This window comes from Eumetopias jubatus, unplaced genomic scaffold, assembly GCF_037043125.1.
Source record: "Eumetopias jubatus isolate StellerSeaLion01/CBP00866 unplaced genomic scaffold, mEumJub1_p1.0 scaffold_3, whole genome shotgun sequence".
NCBI lineage: Eukaryota > Metazoa > Chordata > Mammalia > Carnivora > Otariidae > Eumetopias > Eumetopias jubatus.
The window spans coordinates 114,301,529-114,326,440 of NW_028274809.1; the positions used below are offsets into that span (position 1 = coordinate 114,301,529).

The 24,912-nt window shown below is 34.9% G+C and overlaps 1 protein-coding gene across 1 annotated transcript in view; it reads right to left on the minus strand.

The window, feature by feature from the left end:
- PSPC1 (paraspeckle component 1) overlaps window positions 1-24,912 on the minus strand; it is a 69,584-nt gene that overhangs the window by 12,690 nt on the left and 31,982 nt on the right. The window contains exons 5-6 of the mRNA XM_028105007.1: window positions 21,240-21,324; window positions 11,531-11,636 (exon numbers count right to left, since the gene is read on the minus strand). Coding sequence (XP_027960808.1) covers window positions 11,531-11,636; window positions 21,240-21,324 — 191 coding nt within the window. The remainder of the gene's footprint in view (window positions 1-11,530; window positions 11,637-21,239; window positions 21,325-24,912) is intronic.

The following is a 24,912-nucleotide window of genomic DNA, read 5'->3' on the forward strand; positions in this document are numbered from 1 at the left end:
GTCTTGATAAAGAAAATGCTAAAATTCCCTATGTAAAAATACTGACACAGAACATTTAAATCTACTAAAGGAAATATAATTCTAGAGAAATGTCTTAAGTCTGGGAAATAACAAGATTCAACCTTTTTATAATTATTTCTAAAAATAAATTATATTTAGTACTTGGAAACCTATCTTTTCCTTCACTAGAGAAGATTACATAAAGAATAAAGATTATTAGAAAGATAGTCAAACTGTCAAGAGAGAAATTAAACAAATTAGCAGCTGAAATACTATCTAAAAAACACCATATCTCGAAGTAAAAAATGGAAAAATCAATTACATGAAATATTAAGAAAACAAGTATAAAGAAAAAAATTCAAAATAAAAGGTAGGCCTCTTTGCCAAGAAATTACTCACTCATTTAGAAAGTGTTACAATCCTGAAGGGTATGCATCAACAAAGTAATCTTTTCTTAATAAAAATGAAGTAATTTTAAACTAAAAAGGGAAGTAAGACATGTTCCCACCAATATAAATAATAGCATGCAAACTTTCAAACATATGAACAGAGAATGCTTGGAAGACATTTTTACTTCAAGTAATTAAAAACAGTAACTTCCAAAACACAGTACTCACTACTAGAATGGGGGGAGGGAGGTATTTTTTAAGCAACCTAAGACAATCTTTCAATAAATACAGTCTATGATGGATTTTTTCCCCCAGTTTGAATACATGCATTCCATGATATCTGCATACACGAATGCTGGAAAAATGTTCCTCAGTTTTATGACTTAAAATGAAATTTTATACCATATATCAATTAGGCAGTTGCAAATTAAAACAATGAGATACCACAACACCCCAACTGGAATGGCCAAAATCCTAAACACTGACAACACATAGTGCTGACAAGGATGTAGAGAAATAGGAATTCTCATTCACTGCTGATAGGGATTATAAATGGCATATTCACTTTGGAAGACAATTTAACAGTTTCTTACAAAATTAAAGATACTCTTACATACATACAATCCAGCAACCATACTCCTTGGTATTTAAACAAAGGAGTTGAAAACTTATGACCACACAAAAACCTGCACATGGATGTTTACAGCAGCTTTTTCAGAATTGCCAAAACTTGGAAACAACCAAGATGCCCTTCAGTAGGTGAATAGATAAACAAACTGTGGTACATCCAGACAATGAAACATTATTTAGCACTAAAAATAAACAAGCTATCAAGCCATGAAAAGACATAGAGTAACCTTAAAATGCTTATTACCAAAAAGTCATTATGAAAAGACTACATATTATACGATTCCAACTACATGACATTCTGGAAAAGGTAAAACTATAGACAGTAACAGAATCAATGATTGACCAGGATTAGGAAGAAGAGAGGGATGAATAGGTAGAGGACAGAGGATTTTTAAGGCAGTGAAACTATTTTGTATACTGTAACAATGGGTACACGTAATTATACATTTGTCAAAAGTCCACAGAACATCCAAAACCAAGAGTGAACCCTAACATAAACTATGGTCTTTTGGTGATAAGATGTGTCCTTCTGATAGTGAAGGAGTCTGGATGTATGTTGGGGGAAGGATGTATATGGGAAATCTCTATCTTCGGCTCAATTTTGCTATGAATCTAAGACTACTCTAAAAATTAGTCTATTAAAATTATTTTTTTGTGAGAGAGAGAGCGCAAGAGAGAGAGAAAGCACAAGCAGGGGAAGCAGCAGGCAGAGGGAGAAGGAGGCTCCCCACTGAGCACGGAGCCTGATGTGGAACTCGATCCCAGGACCCTGGGATCATGACCTGAGCTGAAGGCAGATGCTTAACCAATTGAGCTACCCAGGCATCCCTATTAAAAATTTTTAATGTTTCTTTTTGAATAATCAATTATAAATATATTAATTTATACTGTAATTTTTAGTCATGAATAAAAATTTGTTACTTGTTAAATTTCAAATCAGAAGTAAGAGGAATTAACAAATATAAGTAGGGGGACTTACATCTTATTAGCTCACTATATTCATTAACCTCAAGATACATATCTCTTAATCTAGAGTCCCTCAATGTATTTTTAAAGCCTGGTCTGGGTACCTTTAAGAGATTATTCTGGTGTCACTGTCAAATTCAGAAATTAATTGCAGCTTTTTAATTACTAGGGTGGTTTTTTAACTGAAGATTAATTAAATCTAATTACATATAATCACCATGTATCAAGAGACAGAAGGGAATAAATATTTTAAACAAATTAATTTTTTAAACAAATTCATATTCAACTGAGAATACTTTTAACCATATACCCAAGGGACATTTTCAAAAATTATCATCATCATCACTTTTCAATTGTCATGGCAAACTCTGAAGAGATGCTTTTAAAAATTGAAATTGATTAGGAACATTTATTCTTCAAATTTAGTTATTTTATCCTAAACTCTTAAAGAAATCAGCCACGACGGTATCAACTACAGCACAAACACAATATTTTGAGTAGTATTCCATCAAAGCTCACATAATACTGGTAATTGGTTTGCATTTCTTCACCCATAACCTCTTAACCAGTATATTTCCTTATCAAAGTCAAAACAACTATCATGACTGGCCAGACCAAGATATGAAAGATGAAACAAAAAGATAAATATAAACTGTATAAGAAGAAATGCCAAATTGGCCCCATCAACAGAAGAAGGCAGTGGAAGGAGCAAACAAGCACATGTGTTCCAATATATAAAGAATTAAAGTATGTATTTAATGGGGAATCTTTTTGTTCATGATACTAAGGCATTAAACAAATTATTTCAGTAGTATGCCAGAAGCTTTTAAATTTTAACAAATTATATATTTTTCCTAAGTAGATAACTCAAAGCAACACGTACAATTATAGTAATTTTAAAAATATATAAGTGGTAACTAAATAAAATTCAAATACTTAAAATACACAATTTAAAAGAAACTACTATAATAAGCATATCAATTGTTAAAAAGCAGAATTTTAAAAAGCAGTAATAGGCCAAATGAAGAAGTTACTTTGTGAGAAACATGGTAAATTTACAACCAGAAAACAAAGAATTTGAAATGTGGTGTACAATATAGTGCAGAATATCATAAGACAAAGTATAGGCAAACTTACCCATATACTTTCAATTATTTGAAATTTTAAACAGAAATAAATGCATTTCATCAGCAGAGCATGCTCACAAACCCAAGTTCCTACCCCCATCACTAATAGATAATAACTACACAGAGATATTAACATTCACATTTATTTAGTCTGATTTGGTATAAAATACTGACATTTCAGGTGATACTACAGAACTTCATGTCCTCAATACAAAGTACAGAAGATACTAATGGAGACTGGGTATAAAACTCTGACATTTCAGGTTATACTACAGAACTACAATACAAAGTACAGAAGATATTAGATGGAGACTAACCTAAAAAAAAATTTTTTTTTTACATAATCACCTTGTAAAACAACTCCTGTTTGAGGGGAGCTCTAAGTATAACGTTAAGAAGTCACAAAGCAGAAATAACAGGTTAAATTTTTATGTCTTCCTAGAATCTTTTTAATTTAATACCTAAAAATTCTTATTTATATCACCCATGTGACACCTCAAAAACTGTTTACTTTAGTTGAATATTTCTATCTGCCAAACCTGACTTTCCTCCTCTCCAACCCCAAGAAAGGTAAACATTAACTGAAAGATCTTACCATTCTGAACAAAATAAGATTAGAAGGACTTACCATTTCAAATGAAAAGACATGATGTATACCTACAACACAGTGGAATAATAAACCAACCATTATCAGTTAAAAAAAAAAAAAAAAAACCATCCAAAATAAGTTCCACAACAGTGCTAAAGCTACTCAATGCACTCTTCACGTTCCCTAGCACAGAATCTTTCTCTAAACTCTTAAAACTTTTTAGCTGTATCTCTCTATATTCCACAAAGATACTCTGCACCTATAATACTGTAAAATCCTCAAAGACCTGACCCTGAGCTTGATTCACTTCTGTATCCTCCATGGTATTCAGCACTCTGTTCTGAAACAGTAAAACAGTGACCAAATTTTCTTACTAAATGGAAACCTCTAAATCTTCCTGTAAGTCTAACATTCTGATGGGATATTCAAGTGGGAGCCGAATATTGAAAAGTTAGATGTGCTGAAAACCAAACACAAAAAATTGTTATTTATTTTTAAAAATGTACTCTTCATTATGTGAGTCCATTATGAAGTCTACAAAAATCTACCAATACCACCTATGTTTCAAAACTACAGATGTTTAACATCCTAGACATTAGTATTCAATAAATACTGAAGTATGGTGACCCATAAAGAACAGTGAAAATCATATGACTGGGCAGCACTGATATTTGAAAAACAGGACACCAAACAACTATTTAATTCTCCCAATTTGTGTCTCAGTAACTACAATACGACAAATACAAGACTCTCAAACTCAAAAAATTCAGAGAGCTAAATTAGTTGGCAACGAAGTCAGAAAATAATTAGAATGCAATGTGGTAAGTACTAAAAAAGAATCACATTGAAAATGATACACCTAGGTGCATAGTCAGAGACGGTTATGCATACACTGAGTACATCTCCAGGAGAAGAAAAGATATACAGAAATTTTTCTGGGTTATAAGCCTCTCTGAAATGCTAATGGAAGGTAGGACGGGAAAAAAAGACACTAGTCATCTAGTATGACATAGAAATAATTAAGTACAATAAAATGTCTTCTAGTAAAGTGTGTATAGAGTTTAAGGGAGACTCAGCATTTCCATTTGGAATCATTTGGAAGTCTTTTAAATATGAATGAAAAAACTGTTATTTATAATCATAACATATGATTGGACAACCATACATCGTGCTTTGCCTGAGACAGCCCATTTTCTGCCTGCTGTAATAAAAAGTAACTTTAAATAGTACCCATATTCAGTTGTCCCAGTCTGAATGAAAACTGTTAAGCTTTCCCCTACATATGGTTAGTTATTACTAAAACTATTAAAAAATCCTTTGAGAAGTTTCAAAGAGAAGTGATCAAAGATTTCCACAGCTGGTTAAAATTGACATTTATCTTCAATCCAAATACCCCCAGTTTTCAAAGTCCCTAAAGATCACTTCCAAAGTATATGTAAACATTACAAATGTAAACATCTATTGATTTTTTGTCTTCACTGGACTACAAAGGTCTAATTCCATCCCAAATATTCAGAAAAGTTCCTGGCTCACTGTAAGAAACACATCAGATTATTTTAGTAAATAAACAAATGAAAACATTAATAAAACTCTGGTCACAACTAGAGCATTCTACAGGAAACCACTGCAATAAAACTGATATAATCAATTTTGATCTTTATCATCATGTCCAAATCACTGGAACTGGGCTGCCACTAACAGCAATAGGTACACTAAGCTGCCCAGCAAGTCAAACCTAAATCTGACACCAAATCCTACAGCAAATAGTTTTTTAGTTATTTCCACAGAATAATGAAGATGCTATAAAAATTCCTTGTGAAATGTCCTTTTTGTTTGAATACTTCAGGTGTTTAGACTTCCAAAAAACAATCTTCTTCTGCAATACAATCAAATCACTTGTTAGAGCTAAATAATTTATAGAAAGAGGAGTAATGGCTAGGTGGAAACCACAAAATGGCAACTTCTCTCAAAAATTCAAAAATCATTTCAGAAAATGTATTTGTACCTACTCATTAGTAATTAATGATTAGGGTCAGTTCTCTCTGCCAGCACCTATTAATTAAATTTTATTACTGGCGAGACTTTCTGTTTTGAGTTTTGTACATGGCACATCAGGGAAAGCTGTGTTATAATTAAGTCAGAGAAAAGAAACAATGCCCACTTGAGAAGCAGGAAAAGAGACTAACACAAAGAAATGGCTGATTAAACAGGCCAAATTTGGCCTGGAAAGGGTAACATCCGAAAGAACAATGCTTTATGTCTCTACTAAGAAAACATTTGTAAACTCTAGGATAATCAGCTATGGGGCAGTGATGCTTTATCAGTTCTTCCAATAACTTTTGCTCTGATTTATAACCATGACTACCAATAAACCTTCAGGATGCTAATTTGGATTCTTCAGGGACCTTGATTCTAGGATATGAGGTGCTCTGTTCAATAAGCCTTCTAAAAACACTGGAAAAAAACATATTAATTAATAAATTTGCATTTTATTCACAAACTCTTTGAGTTTGGTTAACATGAGTCACTTTTTATAGATTACTCCCAACTCTCATACTGAACCTAGACCAGGGGTGGGCAAACTCTTTTGATAAAGGGCCAAAATAGTATGTATTTCAGGCTTAGCAGGCCAGAGAGTCTTGATATAGTCTCATACAGTTGTGTCATGACTAGTCAATCTACCACTTTTGGACAAAGCAGCCATAATCAAAACATAAACACAACTGTGTTCCAATAAAACTGTTCCAAAAACAGGCAGTATTCAGATTTAGCCTGGCTTACCCTAGTCTGTCAACCCCCGGTCTAGATGAAATACTTAAAAAACAAAAAGTTAATGCATCATTTGAGACAATACCTCCTCCACATATAGGCTGAAAGCTCAACTAAAAGTTGTCACACCAAACTCCCACAGAGCACTATTTACATAAAATGTTGTGCTACTTCCATTGTTAAGTGTATGAATCCTATCCACCATGCTGACTTTGAGCCCTCCCCTCAAACTCCCAGGTTCCATAAAAAATTCAACTACTACTATCCTTATTTCAGTATTTCAACTATGTCTCATTTCAACATATGGCCAATGGTCTTCTATTTTTGCTAATTAAAATAAGCAGACTGAAGAGCTTCTTAAAATGCAGATCCCATGGCTCCAACTCAAGACATTTTTCTTTTTTAAGTTGCAAAGATGTGCTGCAAAGGTTGAAAACTACTGAATTCAGCCAAAAATGTGATCAATGGAGAATGCATCAGATTCTACTATAATCATGAAACGAATCAATTTGTAGGTTGGAGACCTAAGGGAAAAACCCACATTTTTAAAAAGCTCCCTCAGTGTTTATTATGCACTATTTGAAAAACATTACCATGGAAGAGGCATTACACCCTTAGCCTCTGGCTACATCTCCTTAATGCTCTTGGCCTCACTATATAATATACTGGGTAGCCACAATGGAACTACTGTGACCAAGAAACATAACTCAATCAAATTATTGCCTCAGCATATAACATACATTTACTTCCAGGTTTATTATGCATATGTGTTTAAATATCCAGGGCTATTCCCACCTACTCAAACAAAAATAAAAATTCTTCAGTATCAATTCATGTACGTATTTCAAAACAGATCTGAAGGGCTATTCTTTTATTCACTAAAAAACCACGAACATTTATATTTACAACAGAAACAAACTTCTAAAAAAAAAAAACTCGAAGTTTTAAAACAAAATAGCATCGCATATGAACATTGCCCCAATTTACCTAAACAAAGTATTTTATAATTACTTGATACAACTACTAAAGCTAGAATGACATTTAGATGTTTTTATAATCTTATCATTTTCCCAAGAAAGCAAACTTTACTCTAAGTAACTGCATTAAAAGAATATCCTAATTAAAATCTCCACTTTACACCAATGCAAACTGAATCCACAGATAAAAACTGGTATACTGCAGTACTAAAATGTTTAATATAGTAAGTGGAACAACCTAATATAAAAACAATCACAAGACAATCATAAGAGACAATCTCATAAATTTTTCCACTAACACTGTAACTTATTGTGATGTGTCCAAAAGCTATAAAACTGTGTTAAGTAGGAAACTTCAACCTAGTAAGTACTATAATGAAAATGGTTCAATATTACACTCTATACTACGGTAAAGGTAAAGATAAACCTAAATGTATTTAAGACACAGCATAAAAATGTATTTGTTATGGCTGTGAAAAATACTTTATGCTATAGGAGTGAAAATTAACATGTTTAATTTATAATTACCAGAGCTGTTATCAAAGAACTTGACTTCTAAGAGGAAACAAGGTATGAAATAAAAATGACAACTTCTAGTTGATGAAGTGCTGACATATCCTTGAAACCCTTAAAAATATGTTCATGTCATAAAATTATGATAAAGTTGAAGGCTAACAAAGAAAAACATGACCAGACGTGTGTTCTCCCTCATATTTTATTACATTTAAAAAAATTATTTTTCAAGACACAAAATATGGAAATCAGTTTTTACTTTATACTTCAAAGTCCATACTATTACTTGTGTTGGAATATTTCTAATAGGAATATTAGAAAGAAATGAGAGGTAGCATCTTAAACCAAGTAAACTGCTTAATATACTAATTACTCTTACTACTTGGGCAAACTGAACACTTACCATTTGATTCCTCCCTTTAAACTGAACAGTGAAAAAAGAGAAAGCACATAAGAGGGCCTAATTTCAAAGCTTTTAAAAACAAAAACAAACATTAAATTTAACAATTTTTTCCAAAGACAGTTTTCAAAGTAAATGAAGAATAACTAATACAACAATTACCTCAATGTTTCTTCTATTAACACAAAATAATCAAGACCTATAAAGAGGTTTTGTTAATATTTCTTTAGCACTTGATTAGCTTGTATTAACAAGCATTTTGAAGCTAGGAACCAAGTAAAACTGATACCAAAATGATGAAAAACTTTTGTCTATCCATAATTTCTAATACCAAAAAAATCTAAAAATCTGGCAAAGACTGTATTTCCCCTAAATATTTAAATGCATTGTTACATACTATTTTACATATGGTTCCTCTTCAGAAAATTAAGACTATAGTAACTTTGTGGCCTAACAAGAATATTAATTAAAAACAAAAACAAAAAACAAACAAAAAAACCCAGCACCAACTCTCCAGCCTAGGGTTCAGCAAACTTTTTCTGTACAGGGTCAAAGAGTATAAGTATCTTAGGTTTTATAAGTCACAGATACTCTAATATTCTTTTATTTTCCTTATCCATTAACTCTCTAAAATGTAAACACCATTCTTAGCTCTGTGTTAGAGTGGTATGAAACTGCGAACTGGTCCCAAGCTATAGTATGCTGACTTCTGCTCTAGCGAAATTAATCTTATGATGCTTCAAATATGCAACATATACTTTACTTGAAAACAAAGATATCTTAAAATATATCATCTACATTTTCTAAGAGTATAATCCGGTGAAACAATAAATGATCTATTTTTGAAATGCTTCAATAAACCCACCATGAGTATTTTAAATATGTAATTCATTTATTCTCAAAGTTCATCGGTAATTTATAAAGTTTTAGACACCATGAAATTAATTTTAAACATACAAATGTTTTAAAAATTAAAATAAGAATTTGCAGTATTTCAATTTTAAATTGTAGCAACATTTCCAAATAATTTTCGAATAGAAAAGTAAAATTAAAATCTGTCCTTCATTAATTATACCTATATTAAATGCCACTGAACAAATATAAAAAACACTGGTATGAGTTTTAAAAAATTGTGAAATAATTTCAAAGAATAGAGTCTGCAGACAAATTTATGATATAGCCACTTAAATGTAACAGCAGAATACATTTTAATCATTTCCTTCTAGTCCCCTAAATGATTTATGCATATGACATTACAAATGGCTACACATGTGCCCCAAGAATGTGAAGTTTGTGCCAAAAAAATATTAAGAAAGTTAATTCCAACAACTTTAACTATAAGCAAGCACTTTAGGAAAAGAAATGTTCAGGTACATATAAGGACAAGGAAGAATTTCCTAATCCTCAATGGAATGAAATAAAGTTTCCCTAAGGAAATGTATCATATATAGTTTACATCTTGATTATATTTAAAATTAAAAACTGAGTCACTAGTTTCCAAAATATGGGCCAAAAAAATTTTAATTACATATACTTTCATATCATAAAACATCCTCACATTGATAAATCCAACAGATTTATGTTCACATATAACAACCAAAAGCCCTAAGACCACATTTAAAATATGTCATAAGCAAACACTATGTATCCAAGTAGGAAAAAGAGAATTGCAAAATGATACTAAAAATGCTAGAAATTAGAAGAAAATTTGCAATGCTTGAAAACTCTTTTGGTAATGGAATTTAAAATCAATTAAATTAAACCTTTAGTATGACTTATAAATAATAAATTTCTCTAATTGAATTTAAATGCCACATAATTTTTAGTCAAAGGATATTTACTTGATGCAGGCTAAGATAAAAATTTCTTGTTATTATACAAGTTAGGATGTATTTTACTGTGTATTCTTTTTTAGAAAGAAAGTTTAAAATATTTCTTGGGACAGAAGAATGGGGACAGAGGTCAGCAAAAGAGTCACTGACTTGAATTAATACTGTTAGCCTCAGAAACTTATTAACTTGGCTTTTGAATAGCTAGGGAAAAAAACACAAGTATTTCTCAGAATAATAACTATTAAAATAGCATTCATCTAAGGTGAATAATAAGACTCTTTGTTAGTTCACATTAAGAACTTGGGGATTTTAACATATTTGAATTATCCTTGTTTGCCCTACCATTTTGCCTGCCCAAAACAAAAACCTGAGTCAGACCAAATCTTTAGAACTAACTCCAGTTGATAAGAAATTCAGGGATAGAGAAACTTGTTAAACATCACTGCATGGATAAATTCAACAAGACCCAGGATGTGAGAAACAAGGGTCTGTTTTCTTAAAAAATTAAGGAAAAAACTTAAAAGGTGAAGAGAAAACCTACAGACTAAAAACACTGGATTTATCAGCCAATTAGAACCAAGTGTAAAGAAAATAAAAACCTTTATAAAACCTGAACAAATGTGGGCTTTTACTAGTTAATATTAAAGAAGTGACAATTTTTAAGATATGACAAAGATAGTTTTAAAAAGAGTCCTTATCTTCTAGGGATACATACTGAAATACTTACTAATGAAATCATTTAAAGCCAGGGATTTAATAAAAATAATTCGGGAAAGTGGCTATACTTAAAGATGAAAAGATCAGCTGTGTGTTGATAACGGTCATGATTGGGTAATGAGCACATACTGGTCTACATTTGTATATATCTAAAATCTTCCAATATAAAGAATTTTTATTTCATTTTTAAGTTTGTTTATTTAAATCATCTCCACACCCAACGTGGGGCTTGAACTCCCGACCCCAATATCAAGAGCTGCATGCTCTTCCAACTGAGCCAGCCAGGTGCCCCTAAAGAATTTTTAATATCAATGAATGTTGAAAATCAATCAAGTAGAGATGAAAGATTTACCAAGAGTTCTAATTTAGAACCATATATTTAAAAAAAGATAAAAATGGAGAAAATTTTAACATCCTTTTCATAAAACATTAATAGTATCTTCAGAAACTACTTTTAAGTTATTACCTGTAAGAGGTTAAGAAAATCATTAGTTTAACATAAACAAACATGACAAATTCAGAAAGATTAAAAAATATATAAACCAATATCCAAAGAATTCTAAATATGCATTGTCCACCTGACAATATAAAATAATTTTAGTTAACTAGTATTTTACTTACATTTTCCATATAGTTTGGCTTAAAGCCCTCTTGTTGTCGCCTCAGTTCCTCCTGTTCTCTGTGTCGGATCATTTCTTCCTCACGGCGTCGATGCTCTTCCTCATGTCTGAAAGATTTTTAAATAAAAATTTCAGCCTGGTTGACATGTCAGCCATGATCAGGTATTTTATTCCAGGTAAAACAAAATCACTTACACAAGTTACTTTATACAAAATCTGTACGTGATGACTGACTTACTAGATTTACTTTCCTTCTTCTAGTTTGCTCTAAGCCTTTAATAAATCAAATAACCCAAAGAAATAAAGTAACTAGGATAAATCAAAAAATAGAGTAATAACATGTAACTAAGAGAGTTAATATGCTTACAGTCAAGAAATCAGGAGTCCAAAAGCTCAAACATGTATTCTATTACTGTATAAAGAGAAAAGCCTGGGATCTATCACTGGCATAATAGAGTTCTTAAAGGCACTAAGAACCAATCCCGATATAAGCCACTACAAAGAACACCACTGCCTAGTCAAAAAAAATCTATTAAGTGTCAAAGGAACCCTTAACAAACCCTCTCTCCCCCATTTTATCAACCCACTGAGGAAAACCTCTGGAACAGGTGTCAGCCCACCATCTGTTTTTGTAAATTAAGTTTTATAAGATAATCATCTATTTAATGTCTATAGCTACCTTTGGGCCGGAGCAGTGCTGAGTAGTTGAGACAAAGACCATATGACCTGCAAAGCCTAAAATGTTTACTATTTAGCTCTTTCCCAGAAAAAGTATGCTAACCTCAGCCCTAGAGGTATGTGGGAGGAAAAAATATTGAACTATATATGTGTGCAGAATTACAAATAAGTAATTACTTATGATTAAGAGAAAAAAAACCTACAAAATATTATTAAATACACTCACATTATATTGGCATGTATGTCAATGCATATTCAAGTATATATGCCCTCTACTCAAAAACAAAAAACATTACTTCAGGAGTGCTTGGGTGGCTCAGTCATGAAGCGTCTGCCTTCAGCTCAGGTCATGATCCCAGGGTCCTGGGATCAAGGCCCGCATTGGGCTCCCTGCTCTGCAGGAAGCCTGCTTCTCCCTCTCCCACTCCCCCTGCTTGTGTTCCTGCTCTCTCTCTGTCAAATAAATAAATAAAATCTTAAAAAAAATTATTTCAATAGTGAAGACTATATAATACTGATGCGCTCCCATTAAGTGTCATTTTCTGTTGCTCTTATAAGTACCTTCCTACACTAAGTGTAATACTTGAATTCCAAGATACTGTTGTTTCCTGTATATGCCTCCCCTAAACACAAGTCCACGAACTAAAAAAAATGGTGTTATTTCCCACAGCAGAAAACCTACCTGTTAGAAGAGTTTGGGTCAGACCACAAAGTAACAATGTTCCTAAGGGATATTAAGCAAAATCTAGACTATTTTGAGATTTTTGTCTAAGTCCCCAATATACATTTCTATTCAGGTAAACTGAATATTCAAATAAAGTGGTTAATCCACTTCTTGGACATTAACACTCATGAATTTTAAGGGAAAGAAAATATTTTCATAGTCACACATCTGAAAATGTACACAGGTACAGGTAAAAATCCTGTATTCAAAAACTCCACTACTACGTATGTTTTTAAACTGATTTTTCACGATTTCAAAAAGGGTCCATATACTATTATTATACCACTAATAGGATCTGGGACAGGACCCAGTAATCAACCACACTGGTATTTTTGCAGTAAGATGAAGATTCACTTTTGTGAAAATAGTAAAGGTCTGACACGACCCCAACATAAATGCAGGTCAGGTTTTGTCATCAAATAGGCTCATATCAGATCCTGCCACTAAATGTTACATGAAAAAGCTTTTGGTTTTCAAATTTGTATACTCCAAATAAGTTTTTTCTCTCTAAATATACTTTCTTAAGCCAGTTTTGTCAATCTTCTAAGGTGAAACAGAGTCCAAACTATCTGGCTTGTTAACAGTTAAAGCTGTCTTATGTATGGTAGGAGCCACAGTCAGCTGTATTTCTTCAATTTAACTGCCGTAGTTTTATTTGCTTTGTCTTGAAAGTATAGGATATTTTTGACAATTATTGGTATAAGTTCCTAGACACATTCAGTCTTTCTTGGTCTTTCATGAACTTAACATTTTTTCTTTTCCAGCGGCAGATAGGTTTCACTGACCCGGGCCTGGGGCAGACCGGAATCCTCACCCACAGCAAGGGGTGGAAGTGAAGTTGCAAATAAAATGTGATTTGTGGTAGAACTGCAGGTTTTGGCTATACTGAGAGCCAAGGGCCTGGTTAGCTGGTAGCTGCAAAGTTTGACTTTTCTGTTGATTGTATCTGCAGGTGCAGCAGGAAAGGCAAAGCCTGACTTTCCTGCTGGTTGCATCTGCAGGAGGAAGTAGCAGGGAGGCAAGGAGTTCAGAAGCTGGATTCGTGGGGCACAGGGAGGAAGTCCAGTCTGTTGGTTACCACGTTCCATCTGCTTTTGTAAGTACAAGGCACCACGAGGCTGGAGGACCTCTGTCTGGGTGGGTGGGCTAAAAGTGGCCAGGCACAGCCTCATGTAAAACTTTTCTTGAGCTGCAAGAAAAGCTAGTGGTTTCTCTTCCTGTAGGGCCAAAAGCTTCTCCTGCAATTTCAGGATGTGTTCCATGGTCTCCTCTAGTGACATTCACTCTTCCAACTCCTTTTTCTTCTTTCCTGCTCTTCCTTCATCTTTTACACCTCTCCTTCCTCCGGTAGACCACATTCCTAGCTCCATCATGATGTGCCAGTGCAATACCCAGGCCATGGCACTGGAAAACTTGGGGCATTCCAGGAATGCAGGCATGGTGCTGCTAGGGATACTTGGGCCATGGGAGCCCTGCTCTGTCACTGACTACCAGAACTTGGACTGGACCTGTGGGGCAGCAGGTTCTCAGGGGATACCATGCCCAGCCGAGGCAGAAGCCCACTGATCTGCCATAGTCAGGTGTCTAATACTTGTCACCACAACCTACCAGCCTGGCAGGAGAGGTCTACCATGTGCACAGAGCCAGGCAATAGTCTCCAGCCTGGGCGCTCAGCACACCTTCCTCCCCATTAGCCTCAGAGTGAGCTTGACACTTTTTTATTTTTTTTTAAAGATTTTATTTATTTGAGAGAGAGAATGAGAGAGAGCACGAGAGGGAAGAGGGTCGGAGGGAGAAGCAGACTCCCTGCTGAGCAGGGAGCCCGATGTGGGACTTGATCCCGGGACTCCAGGATCATGACCCGAGCCGAAGGCAGTCACTTAACCAACTGAGCCACCCAGGTGCCCGAGCTTGACACTTTTTTAAAGACAACTGATTATTTTGTACAATGTCTTTCAATCTAGGTTCATGTTTTATTTCCTCATGGGCTAGCCTGAGGTTATAATTTTTTGCCAAAAATCCCCACAGAAATGACAACGTATCCCTCTGACTGCATCATATCAAACAGTTCCTGATATCAATGTCTTATTACAGGTGATATGAAACTTAATACTTGGTAATGGTGGTGTCTGTTGCTTCTCCACTTTAAATTTACTGTTTTTCCATTTGTACCTAATACAAATGAGTATGCAAATTGTTTCTTAAGTTTCGGCAAAAACTGGAGCATCTGTCAGTAAATCTTGTCTGTAACAATTATTACTACTATTAACCCACTGGTGATCTCTCATTCCTTCTGTACTGATTAACTGGAATTCTATACTATAAGGAAAAGTCATCCATTCTCTTCCATTTATTTATTTATTCAATTATTTACTTCTATCAGTATGGACTCACGGATATGTACTTTATTCCACAGTTTAAAATCTAATACTATACTGTGGCTGAAACTGTTACAACTTTGGCCATTTAGGAGCACCTTCAGTTTGCCTGTGTACTTTCAATACGCCCCATCTTTTTTTTTTTTTAAGATTTTATTTATCTGAGAGAGAGAGAGACAGCGAAAGAGGAAACACAAGCAGGGGGAGTGGAAGAGGGAGAAGCAGGCTTCCCGCTGAGCAGGGAGCCTGATGCAGGGCTTGATCCCAGGACCCTGGGATCATGACCTGAGCCAAAGGCAGATGCTTAACAACTAAGCCACCCAGGCGCCCCAATATGCCCCATCTTTTATGAGTACAGGCCTACTTCATTTTATTCAGCTTTGCCTTACTGTGCACTTCAGATACAGTGGGGGGTTTTTTGTTTTGTTTTATTTTTACAAATTGAAGGTTTGGGTCAACTCGGCATCAAGCACTGCCCCATTTTTCCAAATGCATTTGCTCACTTTGTGTCTCTGTCAGTTTTGGTAGGTAACTATCACAATATTTCATTATTATTATTATATCTGTAACGGTGATGTGTTTGATGTGTAACTGCTATAATTGTTTTGAGATGCCACAAACCACACCCATATAAGACCAAACATTATCAGTAAATACTATGTGTGTTCTAACTGCTACATCAACAAGCCATTCCCCCATCCCTCTCATCTGTCTCCTTCTCCTTGGGCCTCCCTACTCCCTAAGATACAACAATATTGAAATTAGGCCCATGCCTAGTCCTAGAATGGTCTCTGAGTGTTCAAGTGAAGAGCTGCATGTCTCTCACTTTAAATCAAAGCTAGAAATGATTAAGCTTAGTGAGGAAGGCATGTCAAAAGCCGAAAAAGGCCAAAAGCTGGGCCTCTTGCACGAAAGAGCCAAGTTGTGAATGCAAAGAAAAAGTTCTTCAGGGAAACTGAAAGTGACACTCCAGTGAACATACGAATAAGAAAACAAAACAACCTTGTTGCTGAAACGGAGGACTTTTAAGTAGTCTGCATAGAAGATCAAACGAGCCTCAATACTCCCTTAAACCAAGACCTAATCCAGATCAAGACCCTAATGCTATTTAACTGTGTAAAAGTGGAAAAAGCAAGGAAGCTGCAGAAAAGTTTGAAGCCAGCAGAGATCCAGAAGCTGCCATCAAGTTACCCAGAAGATCTAGCTTAGTTAATTAATGAAAGTGGGTACACTAAACCACAGATTTTCAATGTAGATTAAATAACTTTATACTGGAAGAAGATGCCATCTAGGACATTCATAGCCATAGATGAGAAGTCAATGCCTGGATTCAAAGGACAGGCCGACTATCTTGTAAGGGGCTAACGCAGCCTGGTGACCTGAAGATGAAGCCAATGCTCACCGACCATTCTGAAAATCCTAGGGCCCTTAAAAATTATGTTCAATCCACTCTGCCTGTGCTCTACACATAGAACAACAAAGGCTGGATGACAGCACATCTACTTACAACACGACTGAATATTCTAAGCCCACTGCTGAGATCTACTGATCAGTAAAAAAAGATTCCTTTCAAAATACTGCTGCTCCTTGACAATGTGCCTGGTCACCCGAGAGGTGTGATGGCGATATACAACAAGATTAATGTTGTTTTCATGCCTGCTGACACAACATCCATCCTGCAGCCCCGCACATCAAGGAGCAATTTCAACTTTCAGGTCTTATTATTTAATAAATACATTTCATAAGGCTATAGCTGCCTTAGACAGTGATTCCTCTGATACATCTGGGCAAAGCAGAATGAGAAACTTCTAGAAAGGATTCACCATTCTAGATGCCATTAAGAACATCTGTGCTTCATGGGAAGCACGGGAAGAGGTCTAAGTATCAACATTAACAGGAGTTTGGAAGAAGCTGATTCCAACCTAACCCTCATGGATGCCTTTCCGCTGAGGGGTTCAAGACATCAGTGGGGGAAGTAAATGCAGATGTGGTGGAAACAGCAAGCAAACTAGAAGCGGGGCCTGAAGATGGGACCACACTGATGCAATCCCATGATAAAACTTTAACGAATGAGGTGTAAAGAAAGTGGTTTCTAGAGATGGACTCTACTCCTGGAGAAGATGTGAAGACTGCTGAAATGACAACAAGGAACTTAGCATATTACATAAATGTAGTTGGTAGCACATCAGCAGGGTTTGAGAGGAATGACTCCCAATTTTGAAAGAAGTTCTACTGTGGGTAAAATGGTATCAAACAGCACCACATGCTATAGAAAAATCTTGCCTGCAAGGAAGACTATTCATGCGGCAAATTTCAATATCATCTTATTTTAAGAAATTGCCACAACCACCCCAACCTTCAGCAACCACCAACCTGATCAGTATTTTTTTTAATTAAGGCATGCACATTCTTTTAAACATAATACTATTGGGCGCCTGGGTGGCTCAGTTGGTTAAGCGACTGCCTTCGGCTCAGGTCATGATCCTGGAGTCCCGGGATCGAGTCCCACATCGGGCTCCCTGCTCAGCAGGGAGTCTGCTTCTCCCCCTGACCCTCTTCCCTCTCGGGCTCTCTATCTCTCATTCTCTCTCTCTCAAATAAATAAAATCTTTAAAAAAAAAAAAAAACATAATACTATTTCACACTTAATAAATTATAATTTATAGGTGTGAATATAACTTGTATGTCCTGGGAAACCAAAGAATTCATTTGACACACTACTGTGACATTCACTTTACAGCACTGGTCTAGATCTGAATCTGCAGTATCTCCAAGGTACGTCTACGAGAGGGTTTGAGAGGATTCCTATTCTGAAAGAAGTTCTACTGTGGGTAAAATGCTATCAAACAGCACCACACGCTACAGAGAAATCGTATGTGAAAGAGAGTCAAAAACTGCCACAGCCTTCCCAACCTTCAGCAACCATCACCCTGATCAGTCAGCAACCATCAACATCAAGGAAAGACATTCCACCAACAAAAAGATTACAACTCACTGAAAGCTCAGATGATGGTTAGCACTTTTTATCAATAAAGGGTTTTTTCTTTGAGGTGTGTACATTTTTTAGACATAATGTTCTTGTACACTTGTTACACTATAACACAGTGTTAACATAACGTTTACATGCACTGGGAAGCCAAAAAATTCATTAGATACACCTTATTTCGATATTTGCTTTACTCCAGTAGTCTTGTACCTAACCTGCAGTATATCAGAGGTACACCTGTACTTTCTTATTCCCTGGCACAACATTCCAGGCTCATCCTGGACTTTTTAGTCCAGGAATCAACCACTTCTCCACAAAGCCTTAGTTTCTTTTATTAGAGAATGGTGTTTGAAACAAGAATCTGGGCCCTAATAATGTGCTCCCTGTTACTGAGGCATTGCATCACTGCTTCTAGGTAGACAGGAGTTATGAAATGTATGTATGTATGTGAACCCACATATAAACACACATCTATATTTCTCTAAGTTAAATACCACTGAGTTCTATTGTTACCCCTGATCCCAATTCAACACCACAGGATTCATTTTAGTTTTAGCCTTTCTTTTTTCTTTCTCCAACAATGAGAAACCTGCGTTTCATTATTATTTACTAATTTGTTCACTCAAAAAAGTATATGCATTCTTTTCATTAAAGACCTGATCAAAATAGGAAAAAAGCACATACAAAAAGTTTCAGAACTACTAACCCATATCCCTGTGAGAAACACATTAGATTACAAAACATATTGCTTTTCTTGTAATTGGCCTATAGTGTCCAGTCAAGATAGTGTTTCCAAAGTTATTTAGGTTCCTTATTTTCTTCCTCATCCCCTTTCAGAGTGTTAATGTTATTCACTTGCAATGCAATTATTTATGTTCACTTGTTTGTTTTTTAAAAACTTTATTTTTACGTTATCTCTACACTCATTCTGGGGCTCGAACTGACAACCCCAAGATCAAGTTGCATGCTCTACTGACTGAGCTAGCCAGGCACCCCCATTTTTATGTGGTTTTTTTTTTTAATGCCCTCTTATTGGTTCTCCCACATTGTTTGGTTAAATTATTTATTTTTTTGAGAAGTGAAGGGTAGAGTACTAATTCTAAAAGCCTAGCTGTCAAATATAAGGGAAAATGGAGTCAGAGTTTTATACTTGGGAGGGAAGGTTTCCTTTTCTTTGTACAAGTAGAACAGACTTTAACATACTTACATAAAAAGGAAAAAAACGACGACAAAGAAATTGGCAAAAGGTCCCTTGTGTAAGGAGATATGGGAAGTTTTATATAATAGTGGTTCTCAAACTTTATGATGCATACAAATCACCTGGAAGATTAAGCACAGGTGGCTGAGCTCCACCCATATAGTTTCTGATTCACCAGTTGGGGAAGTGGAGGCTTATAATTGGAATGCTGAAGCTGTCTGTCCAAATATCATAATTTGAGAAGTAATTTAGAGTAAAATCAGAGTAGTTGCAAGACAGAAACATACATTGATATAAGCAGGTACAAAATTAGAAAAAATACATTAAAATATACTGAATACTACCTATCTCCAGACCATAAAGACACCTGACACTTACTCAAGGCTTTTTGCCTTCTTTTTTATTTTTTTATTTCCCATGAGCACCTTACTTCCTACCACAAGCACTTACTACTTTTATAACACTTTATTCTTTTTTAAAAGATTTTATTTATTTGACAGAGAGAGAGACAGCAAGAGAGGGAACACAATTAGGGGGAGTGGGAGAGGGAGAAGCAGGCTTCCCACTGAGCAGGGAGTCCGATGTGGGGCTCGAGCCCAGGATTGTAGGATCATGACCTAAGCCCAAGGCAGATGCCCAACAACTGAGCCACCCAGGCGCCCATTTTATAACACTAAAAAACAAAACTCTGAGGGGTGCCTGGGTGGCTCAGATGGTTAAGCTGGGCTCCCAGCTCAGCAGGGGTCTGCTTCTCCTTCTCTCCATGCTCATGCTCTCTGTCTCAAATGAATAAATAAAATCTTGAAAAAATAAAGAACAAAAAAATTAAAAAATAAAAAACAAAACTTTGGGGCACCTGGATGGAGCAGTTAGTTGAGCATCTGACTCTTGGTTTCAGCTCAGGTCATGACCTAAGAGTGCTGAGATTCAGCCCCATGGCAGCCTCCACGCTCAGTGGCAAGTCTGCTTGATATTCCTTCTCTCTCTCTCCCTCTGATCCTCCACCCCACACTTGCTCTTTTTCTCTAAAATTAATTTAAAAACTTTCTTAAATAAAAAAACAAAACTTTAAGTTTGTTTTAATCTATCATAGCTTTGTTCATAACACTTCCTATTATGATTTTTAACAACTTTAAGAGTAATATTTATCTCATTAGATTTCACAATTAAATATTCCTAGTACAAGAAAAGCTGTTAATTTTTGTTTATGTATCTTGGATCAACCACTCCCCCAAAGTCCTTATTTAACCTAGAAGATTTTAAGTTGACCATCACAGTCATCTATTTTATACTGAGATTTTAAATACCCATACCCCTTTTTATCATGTATTCCACTTCCACAAATCTTTTTTAAGCAAATTATCAGAAGCACAAAGATGTATAAAAGCATTCACATGGAAAAACAAAACAAGAACAGTTCAAATATGTCCATCTCTAGAAAAATGATCCAGTAATTCACAGTGCATTCTTAGAGCAAATTATATGCAATACCTAAGCCCCTTATGTAAGTTCACAGTGAATGCAATCAAAGTGTCCATAACCAGCTTGGGGGGGAAAAATCATAATACCAAAGAATTATGCTAATTTGTAGAGTAATTCCCAAAGTATAGTAAAGATAGACAATTTTGTTATTTTTTTCTCTATTTTCCAACTTGTACAACTTGTTTATAATAGGCAGTGGGGAATTTTATTAAAAACACAATGAAAACTACATATATTCACATATATATTACAATGTTCTTTTACCTCAGTTGTATTTGCTTCCGTTTTTGTAACTCTTGGTTTCTGAGTTCTTCCAAGCGTCTGAGTTCTTCTTGACGCCTCATGAGATCTATAAAATATTGATTACACATTAATATTTTTACCTTCCCTTTTTTTTAAATCAATAATCATATAGATTCTCTACTGCTGGCAATATATTTAGCAACTTATTCATACTCATGCACCTCGCCTTTTTTGTCTATTATATCATTTTATAATGAAAAATTATAAGCTGTGTAATTAATCAAATTAGTATCTTTTCTGGACCTGTTTCTTCGTATATATGAAAATAATAAAATTTATCCTTACGTTAAGAAATTAAAATGGGTAGTACTGTTTTAACGTAAGGCCTGGAACATATTAAGAACAGAATAAATGGTAGCTATATTTTCATATACATTCCTTCAAATTAGAATTTTTTTCAGCCATGAATGTAAAGCCCTAAAGGATGCCTTGGGAGACATGAGCAGAAGGCACATAAGAACCAAAACAAACAGTAAGAATAACAGGATACTGTTTAACTTCCAAAGAATATCCCCCTCCCAGTAAATTAGCCTAAGATTTCTCCCACACAAAGTCAGTTTCTTATGAAAAAAGGCTGTAAGAGAATTCCTGGGGGTGGGGGATGAATTCTGATACTAACAAGATTAATTTAAACAAGATGAGAATTCCCCTAGTCACTAACCCTTGCCATATCATCAAAAACAGGGAGGGGATCCAGAGTAGTATAAGATTAGAAAAAGCACATTTCTTTTGCCCAAATGCTAAAAATCTTTGTAATAAGCTTACCAAATTATGTGTATACACACATGGATTAAAAAACATTAAAATACTCTGGATGGCACAATTACTGGTTGTGCTTTTATTTGCCCTTTCTCTTATCACATTATCTGAAATTTCTAATGTGAACATAAATTACCTCAATTGAACATTTCTTAATAAATCACTATTATCAACTTATATAATAAAATACTAACAGTTACAGTTATTCTATGTGCCAATAACCATAATAATATAACCACAACAAAATAGGCATCATAACCCTAACAAGGTAAATATTATCGTCCCCATTTTACGGACTGAAAACAGCTGAATTATATATTACTTATGTCAAAGAAAAAAGATTCAGACAGATTACAAATGTATTATAACCATCCAGCTAGGGTAAGGTAGTGACCAGGGGATTCCAACAAGATGCGTGAAAACACTTAGCTACCTTAAAAACCATCAAAAACTACTACAATGATTTCAAACATTGAGACAATTAGTTGTCAACCTTAACTGCTCATGAGAACTACTTAAGTACCTTTTAACCAGACGAATTAAATCAAAATCTCTTGGGATGTAGACATCGGTATTTTTTTTTAAAGCACCCTATTCGACTTCACTGTACAAACATTGAGAACCATACAACTATCAGATAATTACTTTAGCTGGAGAAACATAGTAGATACCAAAAATATATATCTACTTATATTCCTAAGGGGAAATGCTTCGATAAGCTAAAATGTGGAAAGTGTACTACGATCATTAATTATCCAAGAAAGTCTATCCAGTATATCCTGTAACAATTCTGTCATGGTTTTGCAGGTTAGCTGCTATTAAATCAGGGACAAATTACCATATATAATGATGTAAAATGTGCATTACATTTTCTTCCACAAAAAGGAGTAAGAAAAAAACATAAACATTTGTTTTCTGGCAACTAGATTTTCTCCCTTTAAGCTGTGCCAGTTGAGAAAACTGCTTTAACCTCTCAGACAGTATTTCCCGATCTGTTAACAGTGGTCATTTAGCTCAAAGAATCCAACAATAAAGTTAACAGATAAGCACATTATGCAATTTAAGTAAGAGCACTATCAACTTAAAGCAAAACTACCATTTTACATTTACTAAATTATTTAAGTTGCTAACATCCAAGGTTCCTGAAATGTCAACAAAGCTTACATATTTGTACACTGCCATAGTAATATCCTTCTGGGGGGAATAAATTACAAAAAAAATACATACATACACATACATATATATATATATAGCTATATTATATATATATATATATACAGCTATATATATATATACACACACAGCTATATATAGCTGAAGTGTTTTCAACCTTTGATCCAGTAAATCAGTCACAGAGATTTTTCTTAAAAATATAATCCAAAGGCATCCGTCCATACACATAAAGACATCAGCTGCAGCACTACTTATTACTAGACCAAAAAACATTTGAAAATGCTTTCCTAATTTAATGACAAAGAACATAAAATTACATCTATATAATATAAATATATGGGAATATAAGGGAATAAAGGGGAATACAGACAAATTTAAAGTTTGATCGGGACTGTGTTTTCTCAATTTAATATCCTTCAAGACATGAAACCTGAATGTATACTCTCTAACAGTCTATTTTCCAGAAATACAGGCACTGAATCTACATTTTTTAAACATTTTGTTTAGTTATTTGACAGAGAGAGAGAGTGCACAAGCAGGGGGGAGAGCAGGCAGAGGGAGAGGGAGAAGCAGGTTCCCTGCTGAGCAGCGGGCCCAATGTCAAACTCGATCCCAGGACCTTGGGATCATGACCTGAGCTGAAGGCAGACGCTTAACCAACTGAGCCACCCAGGTGGCTACAGATTTTAAGGGCATATTTAGTCCCAAAGAAAAGTTGAAACACTATACTGTTACAACAAGATGTATCTTTTTTTATTAAAGATTTTTATTTATTTGACAGAGAGAGACAGTGAGAGAGGGAACACAAGCAGGGGGAGTGGGAGAGGGAGAAGCAGGCTTCCCACCGAGCAGGGAGCCTGACACGGGGCCCGATCCCAATCATGACCTGAGCTGAAGGCAGACGCTTAACAACCGAGCCACCCGGGCACCCCACAACAAGATGTATCTTAAATACAAGAATGAAAAGATGTAAAGATATAATAAAGAACAGTAAAATGTTAGAATCTAAATAGTGAACACCTTAAAATTCCTTCAACATTATGTTTACAATTTCTCTTAACAAGGGGTGCCTGGGTGGCTCATTTGGTTAAGCATCTGACTTCTGATCTTGGCTCAAGTCTTGATCTTGGAGTTGTGAGTTCATGCCCTATATTGGGCTCCATTCTGGGTGTGGAGCCTACTTAAAAAGAAAAAGAAAAGAAAAAAAATTTATCTTAACAAAATGTTTGGGGCAGGAGGGTGGGTGGGTAGGGAACACATCCTGGATAAGTTACTGGACTTAAGAAGAAAGAATCCAGATCAAGTCACTTACGAGACGGGAAAAAATTCAGGCTTACCTCAGACTTCCCCACAGAAACATTCAATGCTACAAAACAATGAAACATGCTATCAAGTACTTAAGAAAGGAAGGGAGAAAAAAAATCAATGAATTTCAAACACCAGTTTAAAATATAAGGATCACAGATAATATTTTAGAAGACACAAGAACACAAGGAATGTTGTTTTTACGAACCCTTCCTTAAATCACGAGGACAGACATCAATCAAATGAACAGAAAAGTCATGACTCATCTATTTAAAATAGGGTTAAGATTTAAATGTGTTAGGATTATCATAAAGAACATTAAGTTGAAATGAAAACATGATATTGAAGAGATATGTCCACTTCCATGTTCAGTCCAACATTATTCACAACAGTGACC